This window comes from Marmota marmota, unplaced genomic scaffold, assembly GCF_001458135.2.
Source record: "Marmota marmota marmota unplaced genomic scaffold, marMar, whole genome shotgun sequence".
Lineage (NCBI taxonomy): Eukaryota > Metazoa > Chordata > Mammalia > Rodentia > Sciuridae > Marmota > Marmota marmota.
Window position 1 is genome coordinate 5,768,935 of NW_026000037.1, and position 11,166 is coordinate 5,780,100.

General features: G+C 37.8%; 1 protein-coding gene across 1 annotated transcript; it reads right to left on the bottom strand.

Annotated features, from left to right (window-relative positions):
* Positions 1–4,523: 4,523 nt before the first annotated feature.
* On the bottom strand, positions 4,524–11,096 carry LOC107136755 (endogenous retrovirus group K member 21 Rec protein-like). Its single transcript, XM_015479027.2, has 3 exons — positions 10,953–11,096; positions 7,553–7,874; positions 4,524–5,868 (listed from the first exon to the last, which is right to left on the bottom strand). The coding sequence occupies exons 2-3, from the start codon at positions 7,826–7,828 to the stop codon at positions 5,824–5,826; spliced, it is 321 nt and encodes a 106-aa protein (XP_015334513.1). The 5' UTR covers positions 7,829–7,874; positions 10,953–11,096; the 3' UTR covers positions 4,524–5,823.
* Positions 11,097–11,166: the final 70 nt, after the last annotated feature.

The window sequence follows — 11,166 nt, forward strand, 5'->3', positions numbered from 1 at the left end:
GAATGAAATGTATAGACATTCATTAAATAGAAGAGTACTTGAAATTTTAAGAATGTTAAAAAATTTTTAAAGAAGAAAACCTAAATGTCTATGGAAGTGGTCAATACTGACAGGTGGTTAATAGCTTTTTCGTCTTCTGGATCCCTATGAATACTTCCAGCATAATGTTAGAATGAATATTAAAAGAAAAAACAGGATTTGTCAAAACACTATTAAAAAACTTGGAGCTATTAAAGTAAAGCTAATTAATCATGAAGATTTGATTGAGTCTGTAAGGCAGTCAGAGTCCATATCAAAAAAATTAAAATATGATCTTTACTCTGGATTCTGTAACTTATGTCCTGTCCTAAGTCACAGGATGACTATTTAGAAAATCTTTTGATACCTATAAGATCAAATGAAATTCAGCATGTTAGTCACCTGATATGTAAACTAAGATGTAAATTCTTAATTTTTATTGTTTCCTTGTTTTATTCCCTTGTCCAGTTCTAGACTCATTTACATATAACAGTTCTGTTTTTCTTAGGTATACTTTTGTCCTTCTGGATTATCCTTTACATCTTTCATGGCATTTAAAAATTTAGGATTTTATCGAAATTAGCATGTTTCACTGAATAATTTTGATAGTTAATTTTAGTACTTTTGTTTCCCTGAATAGTCATTTTAAGAATTTTTGGACTCTTAATTTGATAATCCATGTTATAAACTTCTATATATAATGTCTCAAATTTAGCAGTGGTATCTTTCATATTATATAGATTTTTTTCATCTCAAATTTAGTTGCATTTTTCATTTTCATAGTCATATAGATGTTTCATATTCTTGCCTTAGCATGTTTTTAAATAGTTCTGGACCAAAATAAGTCAGTATTGTGAGTGTATTTTAAATAACCAACATCTCCTTTAAAATCCTTGATGTGACAAATGACAAAACAAGTCTGAAATTGAGTAGACACCTTCCATTCTTTGCTGCTTTTATTAAATGCATGTGCTTTTTTTTTTTTTTTTTTTTAAGTATTTTGCTTTGTACGATTTGAGTTAAAATGCTCTTAAAATAATATGAACCCATTTAGGATGCAGATGTTAAAAGAGGGCTTAGGGGCATGACTCAGTTACAGAGTACTTACCTTAAAGGTCCTGGGTTCTAACCTCAGGAAAACAAACAGAAGCTTAACAAAAAGGAAAAGTGTTGTTATATTCCTTGAAGTCAGTTTTTATGGGTTGGTGTCTTGGAAGGACAGTCATATTACAAGTGGCTAACTTTTACTTTTGGTAGAAAGAAGCCACTATTGTTTAATATCACAATATAGATAAACAATTTTCATGAAGTTAATGGTTTAGTAATCAAAACGTGGCATCCAACTCATTTTTTCTTTTCTCCACCCATTATTAAAATGATTTATATACAGAATGATTCTGACTCCAGTCATTACTGTAAGATACTTTAAACAGTTTAGTTTCTATTAGCTAATAATGCCTTTTTTAATGAGAACTCCATCACATTTGATTTAATTTCTGTCTTCTATACAAGCAGAAAATTGTAATCAACTAACACCTCTATAAAAAGTAGTGGAGTTTTACATGTGATAGACCCTTTAACAGATATTCAGACCACAGCAATTCATTGCCATCTCCACCATTATGGTCAAAATTTTTCATTTCTGGTTTTTGCTTAAAAGCCTGATTCTCATCATTGGACACAATATAATTGTTCTCATGCTGGGTTCATTTCATGTCTTACAAATATGCAAATCTAAATAGTTTGTCCAACAGATGTTCATTCAGTAAATGTAGTGCTAACAAAGTAAGCAAAGATTGGTATGCAGCAATTCTTTGTATGAACTTCACATTTTGTCAAATACAATATTAAAATTGACATGTCTTAAAGGATCAAGATTTACAGTTTGGTGCCATAGCTGTGAATCATACTGAGACCCCAGAAAATTTCCATTGTTAACATTGTTTTTGTACCATCAGTGCAAGTGTCGAAAATTGGCATGATTGGTTTTTGTGGATACCTGAAAGGATCTTAGTGACCCTTAATGTGTCCACAGGCCATCAATGAAAACCACTGCTGTATAGTAGTAAAAGAGCATGTAATTTATAAGGAAAATGAAATCAAAATGTCAAGAAAAGGTATCTTAACCCGTGGAAAATAAAAAGCATTTCATAAGGTATTCTGAAACTAATTTAAATTATAAATGAATGCACTGAGTATTTTCAACATTGATTGAATAGAGGTTTCTAGCACCCCCACTCCTCACCCCCCATTCACAAGGCTGCTAAGTGATGGGTGCATTGGGCACTGTAAGGTAGGTAAGTATGGGGGAACACAGGAAACCAGCCCAGAGATGGACTGGAACCTTATAAAAGATTCTGAGACAGGAGAATGAATTGCCCTGGCATCTTACACCCTGACTTCACAGCTGGGGGAGGGGGAATTTCCCCAAGGAAGGGACAGGTAGAGTCCCACCAAACTGGCAAATACTAGCTATTGTAACACAACTGGCTCATGCCTGCTTATGTGAGGGACATGCAATCTGTAAAGTAGCTTTGCTTTGAAACAGGAGTTCACCTCACCTTCCAGTGTATCCACACTAGCCAGGAACCACTGAAGGAATTACAAGAGAAAGAATTTCACAGTGTGCAAAAAAGCAAAGTCATAAGGGCAGCTCCCTTACATTAAAAGAGCATTTAACTACAGAAACCCTATATGTCAGGAGGGAGTGAAATAATCCAAGTTTTGATAAGGTGCAAAACAACTCAGACCCTGCCTCTAAAATACAAAATGGGGCTGGGGATGTTTCTTAGTGGTCCAGTGCCCCCCCCCCCCAAAATTAAAAGTAGTGGTCATCCACAATTTCCAAACCAGCAAAAACTATCCTTAAGAAACATAAATGAAGATTTTTCCAAGAAAACTGGACCAAACTTAAAAAGAAAAGGGAATCCTAGGTCCAGAATTGAAAGATAAATACCATTATGATAGCTTATGAAAGTATAAAGCCCATTAGAAGAGCCAATATACAGAACATTCAAAATAACCAGAAGAAAATCATCAAAATGAAAGGAATAAACCTTAACTTTCAATAATCTTGAATGTAAATAATTTCTCCAATTAAAGAACAGCTTTTTAAATAGATCAAACAATATGCTTCCTACATGAGGACTGAAAAGGGGAAATGATACTAGCAAATGGACACCTAACCTGAACACACTTTTCACCTCAGACAAGGTTAAGATAATTATAAATTTGTTTCCTTCAGAGGTTAATATCAATTCATTTCACAGCACCCAGTTTATTATAAACTTTTTCTAAAACAGACTTAAAGGACGAGATGGGCTCAAATACAATGGTATTTCATCAATAGTCCTGACAAAAAACATCAAAGTTAAAACACTGCTATACAGCAAATGGACCAACAAGGTACTTGTAGTACATTAAATAGCTCACGGAACTTCCCCTAGGATAGAATACATAATAAGTCATAAAAAGTTTTAAACCTAGTGCCTTACACTTGCTAAAAAAGGTGCTTTAGTATTTGAAAATAAGAAATATTTATCTGATTTGCTTATAATGGAGTAAAACTAGAAATCTTCAACAAAAGAAACTTGGACATTATACAAGTATATGGAGACTACACATACACTTTGGAACCATTTAAAAATGCCTTAAAATTGAGCAGGCATGGTGGCACACACCTGTAATTTCAGCAGCTCCAGAGGCTGAAACAAGAGGATCCCAGTTCAAAGCCAGCAAAAGCAAAGCAATAAGCAGCTCAGGAAGACCCTGTCTCTAAATAAAATACAAAATAGGGTGGGGATGTGGCTCAGTGGGCTAGAGAGTTCAATCCCTAGTGCTAGAAGAAAATTCCTTAAAACCAAAGAAAATGCAAATAAACACACCAAAATCTGTAGGATACTGGAAAATAGGAGATATATAGCAATGAGTACCTATATCAAAATAGATTTCAAATAAACAACCTAAGCATGCGTCCCAAATACTTAGAACCAAACCCCAAAGGAAAGACCAAATCAGGAAGTAATAGGCTAAAAAAATGAATGTATCTTAGAAAAGATGAACAAAACTGACACACCTATTAAGCTGCAGTTAAAATAGTATAACACTGGGACAGGCATGAAACAGAACTGAATATAAATTGTGATATTACAATCAGACATGAATAACAATCTAATCATGAGGAAACATCAGGTAAACCCCAATTAGGGAATGCTATATAATTAGCCTTCACACCATACACACATGGAAACTGACAATAGATGTTTTAGCTGTAATCATTTCACAATGTGTATAAAGTCACACAACAAAACTGGAGTAATATAAATTTTATTTGTAAATTATAACAATTCTGGAGTGACGAGAAACATCTCAATGTTATAAGAAATCCATCCATATTAAAGAGACTAAAGGCATGGCAACTTTTATGCAATGTGTACTAAACTGTAATAGAGGAAAAACTGCTTAAAACAGACATTATTGGAATAATTGACATCAGAACATAATAATCAGTGTCAAACATCTTTATTTAAAAAAATGATCCTTGTTCTTTAGTAATTCATACAGAAATTTGGGGTAACCTATTTTAGAATATTTCATAAATATAAATAGTAGGCTTGCAGTAAAGAGAATGTTAAATGGGTCAAAATGTTAAGAATTGATGAATCTGGGCTGGGGCTGGGGCTCTAATACTAAAGCGCCTATTTTAGCAAGTGTAAGGCACTAGGTTCTATCCTAAAACTAAAGGTATTTTTTTCATCTTCAACTATTTTTTAAAAATTGATGTATCTAGCCAGGCACAATGGAGCATGCCTGTAATCCCAGCAGCTCAGAAAGCTGAGGGAGGAGGATCATGCCAGCCTCATCAACAGGGAGGTACTAAGCAACTCAGTGAGACCCTGTATCTAAATTTAAAAAAAAGGGTGGGGGGGAATCCGAATAAGAGACAATTCAGGAATTCTATATAACTATATAAGATTAAAATTATTTCTAAATATAAAGTTAAAAAAATGCTTTGCAGGAACTTCTGCCAAGTCAATAGCAAAAGCAAGTCTGGGTTCTTGGGAACTCAAAGAGAATTGCTCCAGAATTATAATGCATGGCGGCTGGGGTTACAGCTCAGCCTTGAACACCTAGGCCGAAGGGTTCAATCCTCAGCACCACATAAAAATAAATAAATAAATGTATTATGTCTACCTTTAAAAACCTTAAAAAAAAAAAAAAAAGAATTATAACAAGGACTGCCAGAAATGAAGGGGGAAAGCTGATTTTTCTCTGAACAGAGATTTTTCTTATAGCTTCTCTGTAGACAAACTTGAGTTATTCATTAATGTAGAAGTCAGCTCTCTTCCAGACCCACGCAGCATCAACAAAGGACCTCAAGTAGGGGTGATGGGAGATGGAGAAAAACAAAGAAAAACAGAGACATTCTGAAGTAAAGCTGGGACTAGGTGGGACACTGGGACACTCTGATGGGGGAACAGTGACCCAGAACTAGCTTTGCAAGTTTATTATAAAGGGTCTCATAATTAGGAAGTTTAACTAGAGGGGCAATGTAAATTGTTCAAGTCTTGTGAGTTACCAAGAGTCTTCTCTGCACACTAAAAAGTTACAGAAGTAGAACTATTTCTGCAGTTACCCTACTGTTGCAATGCTAGGAACATCCTGCTGCATCCTTGCCTTTTTGGCAAGGAATGTTTCCCATACTTGACTTTTGCCAACACCACAGGATCAGCTGACATCAACCAGGGGCTCATCTGCTCTCCACATCTCCACCTTTCTTATTTTTTAACTGCAATTGATGCATGTCTACTTGGAGGTATTGGAACTGGGATTTGACGAGACTGCATTTGACTGTGAGAAAATAATACAAAATTAAAAATAAGGAAACAAGCCCTATAGGATACCATGTAGTATGTTTTAGCATATTCCAAGGATTAAAACCATTTAAGTCATTTAACAGTTTTTTTTTTTTTTTTTTGCAAAATTGGCAGGAGATAACATAGGAATCTTGCTTTTTTGCCTGACTTGGATCTAATGGTGTAGGTGTAAAAGATATAAACTAACACTTATGATTTCAAATTGCTAATAGATGTATCTTTATTTTTTCTAATCCCACTGGGAATTAACATGTAAAACAGGTATTACATAAATAAACTGATAAGCAACATGGCACTGTAATTGTCCTCTGACCTTAAAACTATGTGATTACCTAAGTTTATTACACTAGGTTTTAAAGCATTTAACTTAGCTTTAAGTTTATTATCAATATTCTCCTGATCTTACAGGGTTCTTAATGTATTTTGTGTCAAGCATTGACAAAATGAGTTGGATATCCTGTACCAGAATGTCAGAGGCAGTGATTGTAGAAACAATCGCAATATAATTAAAGTTACAATACCAAAGACTATAAGTCCCATAGCACAGAAGATTGAATCAGGTGATTATGAAGTTCTTGATAATTATAGCCCTGTTATCTTTTTTGGGGGGCGGTGGTGGTGGTGGTGAACCAGGAATTGAACTCAGGGGCACTTGACCACTGAGCCAATCCCCAGCCCAATTTTGCATTTTATTTAGAGACAGGGTCTCTCTGAGTTGCTAAGTGCTTCATTTTTGCTAAGGCTGGCTTTGAACTTGTGATCTTCCTGCCTCAGCCTCCCAAACCACCGGGCTTAAAGGTGTGCACCACCATGCCAACCTAGCCCTATTATCTTAATATCAGTGGATGCTGGTGGAAAGCATAAGAAAGGAAGGCTGGTATAAAACCAAAATACCTTGATTTTTGTTATATTAGTCACACAATTAGTAAGATTACAGTTAGTACTCGTTACAAAATAGTGATCACTGCCCATTTTTGTGATATTAGTATTTCCTGTTAATAATGCATAAAGAGACTGAACACACAACCACAAACCATAAAATGAGTTGGTGGTACAATCACTGGTTAGATGTGAAAGCAACTGACTAGTAAAATTAACAAAATCTAAAATAGCAGCTAGATGCCATAAATTCTTCTGAATGCCTCCTGATCTTGAGGTCAGATTTTACTAACAAACCCTCCAGGGGTCATGAGTTCATTATGAGAATGTTCCAAATCAAACTTATGAGGACATATGACTTGGACTGCAAATATGTCTTACAGGAACTAAATTAGCACAATCTCGCCACTGAGGAAAAGTTCCCAGTTCTGAAGTGCTGGAATTTGGGCAATAAGGGAACAGAGGGTGTTGTCAGAGTTCTTATTTAGGAAAATCTATTTTGATAATAGTTTGTACATATTTTTTCAAATCCTAAAGAAGGACTAGAAACCGGCAACACAAGTACCACCATAGGATTCCTGGGACATAGGGGCCTCAGCAGTATACCCAGAATAAGAAAATTAAAGAAATAAGAGGGAAAATATGAAAATCAGATTGACAACCCCCCATGGCAGACTAATTTGTAAACACTGGAACAGATCCTCCAGCCCAGGTAGTGGGATTAATTAATGGAGGATCTGGAAAATATGTCCAATAAAGTTTCTCGTTACGATACATACCTGACAACTTAGAACAGCCAGCATTGCCATAAACATGGTAGCTGGTGTCTCAGGGACCCCCTGCTTCTCAATCACTCCCTGAGCTTTGCTTGCCAAGTTCTGGATCTGACTCCACGTCGGGGGATTTACGCGTAGTGTGCTTTTTGTTGCTCCTTCCTTTTTCTTGCCTCCTTTGCTTGGCTGCATGTTTAAAGGTAGCTGTTGTGTCGGTACCGTTATTGATGGTGTGATCTTCAGTCTTTTGGATTCGGGTTCGTGTTCAGTTTTTGGATCCATGTTGATGACTCCTCTCTCAGATACCCAATCGGCTTCTCAGCACCTTCTGGAAAGATACAGTCATAACCTCTTCCCGTCATTACTGGATCCTTCCCATTCTATTTTCCTGATAGTAAATCTTTCTACCATACCATTCCTGCTGAACAAGCTGAACCAGACACTTGGTGTCTCTCAGCTGCAGTGCAGCCCTTCTCATTACAATTTAAGAAATTCAAAATAAAAAGAGCATGATGCAATTGATTCTGTGGAGATGGATAATACCTATCCCCCCCTTTTTGTTTCTGAAGTTGAATTTCTAACATTCTATTGGCACATTCTACTATTCCTAGTCCTTGAGTATTCTATGGGATTCGTATCTTATGAATAATATAAGAAACACAAAAGCACTGAAAAGAACTGGTTTGCCCATGACTGCAAAATCAGCCAATAACTAATGACCTTTACCACTTTCTCCCATTTGTGCTGTAGCAAAAATAATAGAATAGGTGTCAACAGACACATGTACCTACTGTTGTCTTCCACACTCTTGTACATGCAGAACTTCCATCTGTCAAATGTGACTTGGCTTAAGGCCCCGAGCATTTATCCCAGTTAATAAGACTTGGGGGTGAATAATACATTGAGGGTATTGTTTAGCTGTGGTCCAAGCCTGCTCCCTAGAGAGGTGAAATTCTTTGTGCAAACTGGAAGCATTTTGGTGATGTAGGGCATGTGATGCCTGAGAGAGGAATAAGGTGATACACATTCTACTGATGCAACAAGATGATCTATAACATTGTTTCCTTCTACAAAAGGTCCTGCGAGACCTGAATGAGCTCAACTATGTCCAATAAAAAAAAGCTAACATTGTTGCATAGAGTTTTGTAAAGATTTAAAAAGCTAAAATAATACCTCAGAGTTAATATGACCAATAGTGGCTGTTTCAATTACCTGAGTTGCCCCCACTGCATAAGGACTGTCACTGTAAATATTTATAGATTCTGATCAAAGGGTTGTAAGGCAAAAATTTTAATCTGGCCTCCCTGAGCTGGACCCATCAGTAAAAACCATTAGAGCCTGAGAAATTGGTTTAGTGCGAACAATTTTAGGGAAAACAAAAGTTGTTATAGAAATTTTATCAAAGTGTAATAGCTATCAATTTGGCCAGAAAAATTAGCAAGTGTAATCCGTCAACTTGCAGAATTTTGTCAAAGCCAATCTTGTTGTGCAGTAGTAAAACAAACTACAATAAGGGAATGCACTAGCCCTAAGAGTTGCTGTACTCATTGAGTTTTTGAAATTAACTGAGCAACTAATCATGAAAATGGCATTAAGGATTTAGGAGAATGTAGCAGGTGAAGCCATTTTATAATTTTTGTTCCCTGCCTAAGAATTCCTGTAGGGATATGAGTAGCAGGAAAAGTCAGTACTTGAATAGATCTATTTAGATTGACCATAGTAAGCTGGGCTGCTTGAAGAGCAGTGTTCCTGAGTCAGTGCAGTTTTAGCTTCTGAAGTCAGTTGTTGAGGAGACAGAGGTGGATCTCCTTTGAGGATAGTGAACTAACTAACTTTGATGTAGTTAACTTTAAAGAGGGACGTAATCAATCAATGTCACTCAGAAGTTTTTGGAAGTCATTAAGAGTACATAAAGTGTCTATTCTAATTTGAAGTTACCAAGAGGCTTCTTTGCAGGCTGGGGAGTTGGTAGAGTGCCTGCCTCACATGCACAAGGCCTTGGGTTCAATCCCCAACACCACAAAAAAAAAAAAAAAGGTTTCTTTGTGCACTAAAAAGTTTCAAAACTAGAAACATTTTTGTAGCTATCCTACTGTTTAATTTTAATTTCAAAAACAGTATCAAGTGTGAGGAATACCCTGCTGCACCCAGGAAACCCACTGTCCTGGAATGTCACTGTTAGCATCAGAGCTGAGGGTCAAGATTATTAATATCTTTGCCTTTTTGGCGAAGAATGTTTCATGGGATTGGCTTTTGATGATCCCGCAGGATCAGTGGAGACCCGGGGCTCATCCACTCTCCACAGCTTTCAATTTAGAAATAGACAGAAATTTGTGCATTTATTTTAGAACCTTCCTGAAAAAACCATAATTGTCTTATCTGCAAACAGTGCATCAACCCTACCCTGGAGAGGTTTCTTTTAAATATTCCACAATAAACTACTATGATAGAATTCTTCAAGCAAGCACCAGTTGCCAACTATTTCCTCTCAAATAGAGACAAAATGGAAGGCAAGCTGAGAGGTAAGGCACTGGCAGCTTTTGAGACAAGGGTTACTTCAGACCCTAAGAAAAAAATCCACTACTTCTGATCATCTGCATCTGACTTAACCCTGACATGACAATTAGGCAAAAGAACAGAACCTGCTGGGCCTGGTGACACACACCTGTAATCCCTGCAGCTGGGAAGACTGAGGCAGGAAGATTTCAAGTTTAACACCAGCCCCAATAACTCAATAAGGTCCTAGGCAACTTAGTGAGACCCTGTCTCAAAATAAAAAAGGGCTGGACATGGGGCTCGGTAGTCAAGCATCTCCAGATTCAATCCCTGGTACTCCCCAGAATTCCAGAACTCGGGCCTGACCAACCTCCCTGAGAACGCAGTCCATTTTCCCATTTGACCTAACCTGTGTTCAGCCCAGCACCCCTGGTACGTGCACGGAGGACGACGACCTTCGTTTTCTGTGTCCAACTTGGATTTCTTCAGTACACTTCAAGGCAACTGGAATCTGCATTCCCGGGCCTAGGTCACTCCTGTCTGGCTCGGAATAAACTACCGTGTGGTTTCCCCGAACGCAAAAGTCGTGTCCTTCCCTCGAATGCCTTTTCCAAAGCACCGTGCTCATTAACCTGCTATGAGAAACTTCTGCCGTCACCCGGGAGGTCTAAGAGATTCTCCTCAATCAAGATGATGATTTTTTTTCCTGTGCTTTTTCCGTGGAGTGTACACCTGAGATTTTAAAATGGTTTCTGTGGTTTCTGTTTCGTTTTAAGGTATTGGGGGAAAAAAACCAAGGCCTCGCACGTGCAGGGAGACTTCTCAACGAAGCACACCCGCGCCCTCGCGGCAGTTTTGAGCCCTCCCTGGAGGCGGCAGTACCCTTCCAGAGGTGAAGCTGCGGACTTACCAGCAGTAAACCTCGCGTCTCTAAGGCCTGCGGCTCTACGGGTCTCACTTGGGTTCTCACCAGGCAGGACGGCAGCGCACTCCACAGCCAGTCGCGACAGCCTGGGCTTCCGGCACTCGGCTCTTGTACCGGAAGCTGCGGCGAGCGCAAAGGAGAGCCTGTCGCGCACGCGTGAGGGAAATGCCTGTCGCGCATGCGCGCCAGCCTGTCTCTG

What these genes read in the sequence shown, in the direction of transcription:
- LOC107136755 (XM_015479027.2), bottom strand. Translation starts at nt 7,828, where the DNA reads ATGGATCCAAAAACTGAACACGAACCCGAATCCAAAAGACTGAAGATC. An exon ending in TGGCTGTTCTAAGTTGTCAG is followed by an intron (nt 5,869 to 7,552) that starts GTATGTATCGTA and finishes ATTTTCTCACAG; the next exon opens with TCAAATGCAGTCTCGTCAAA.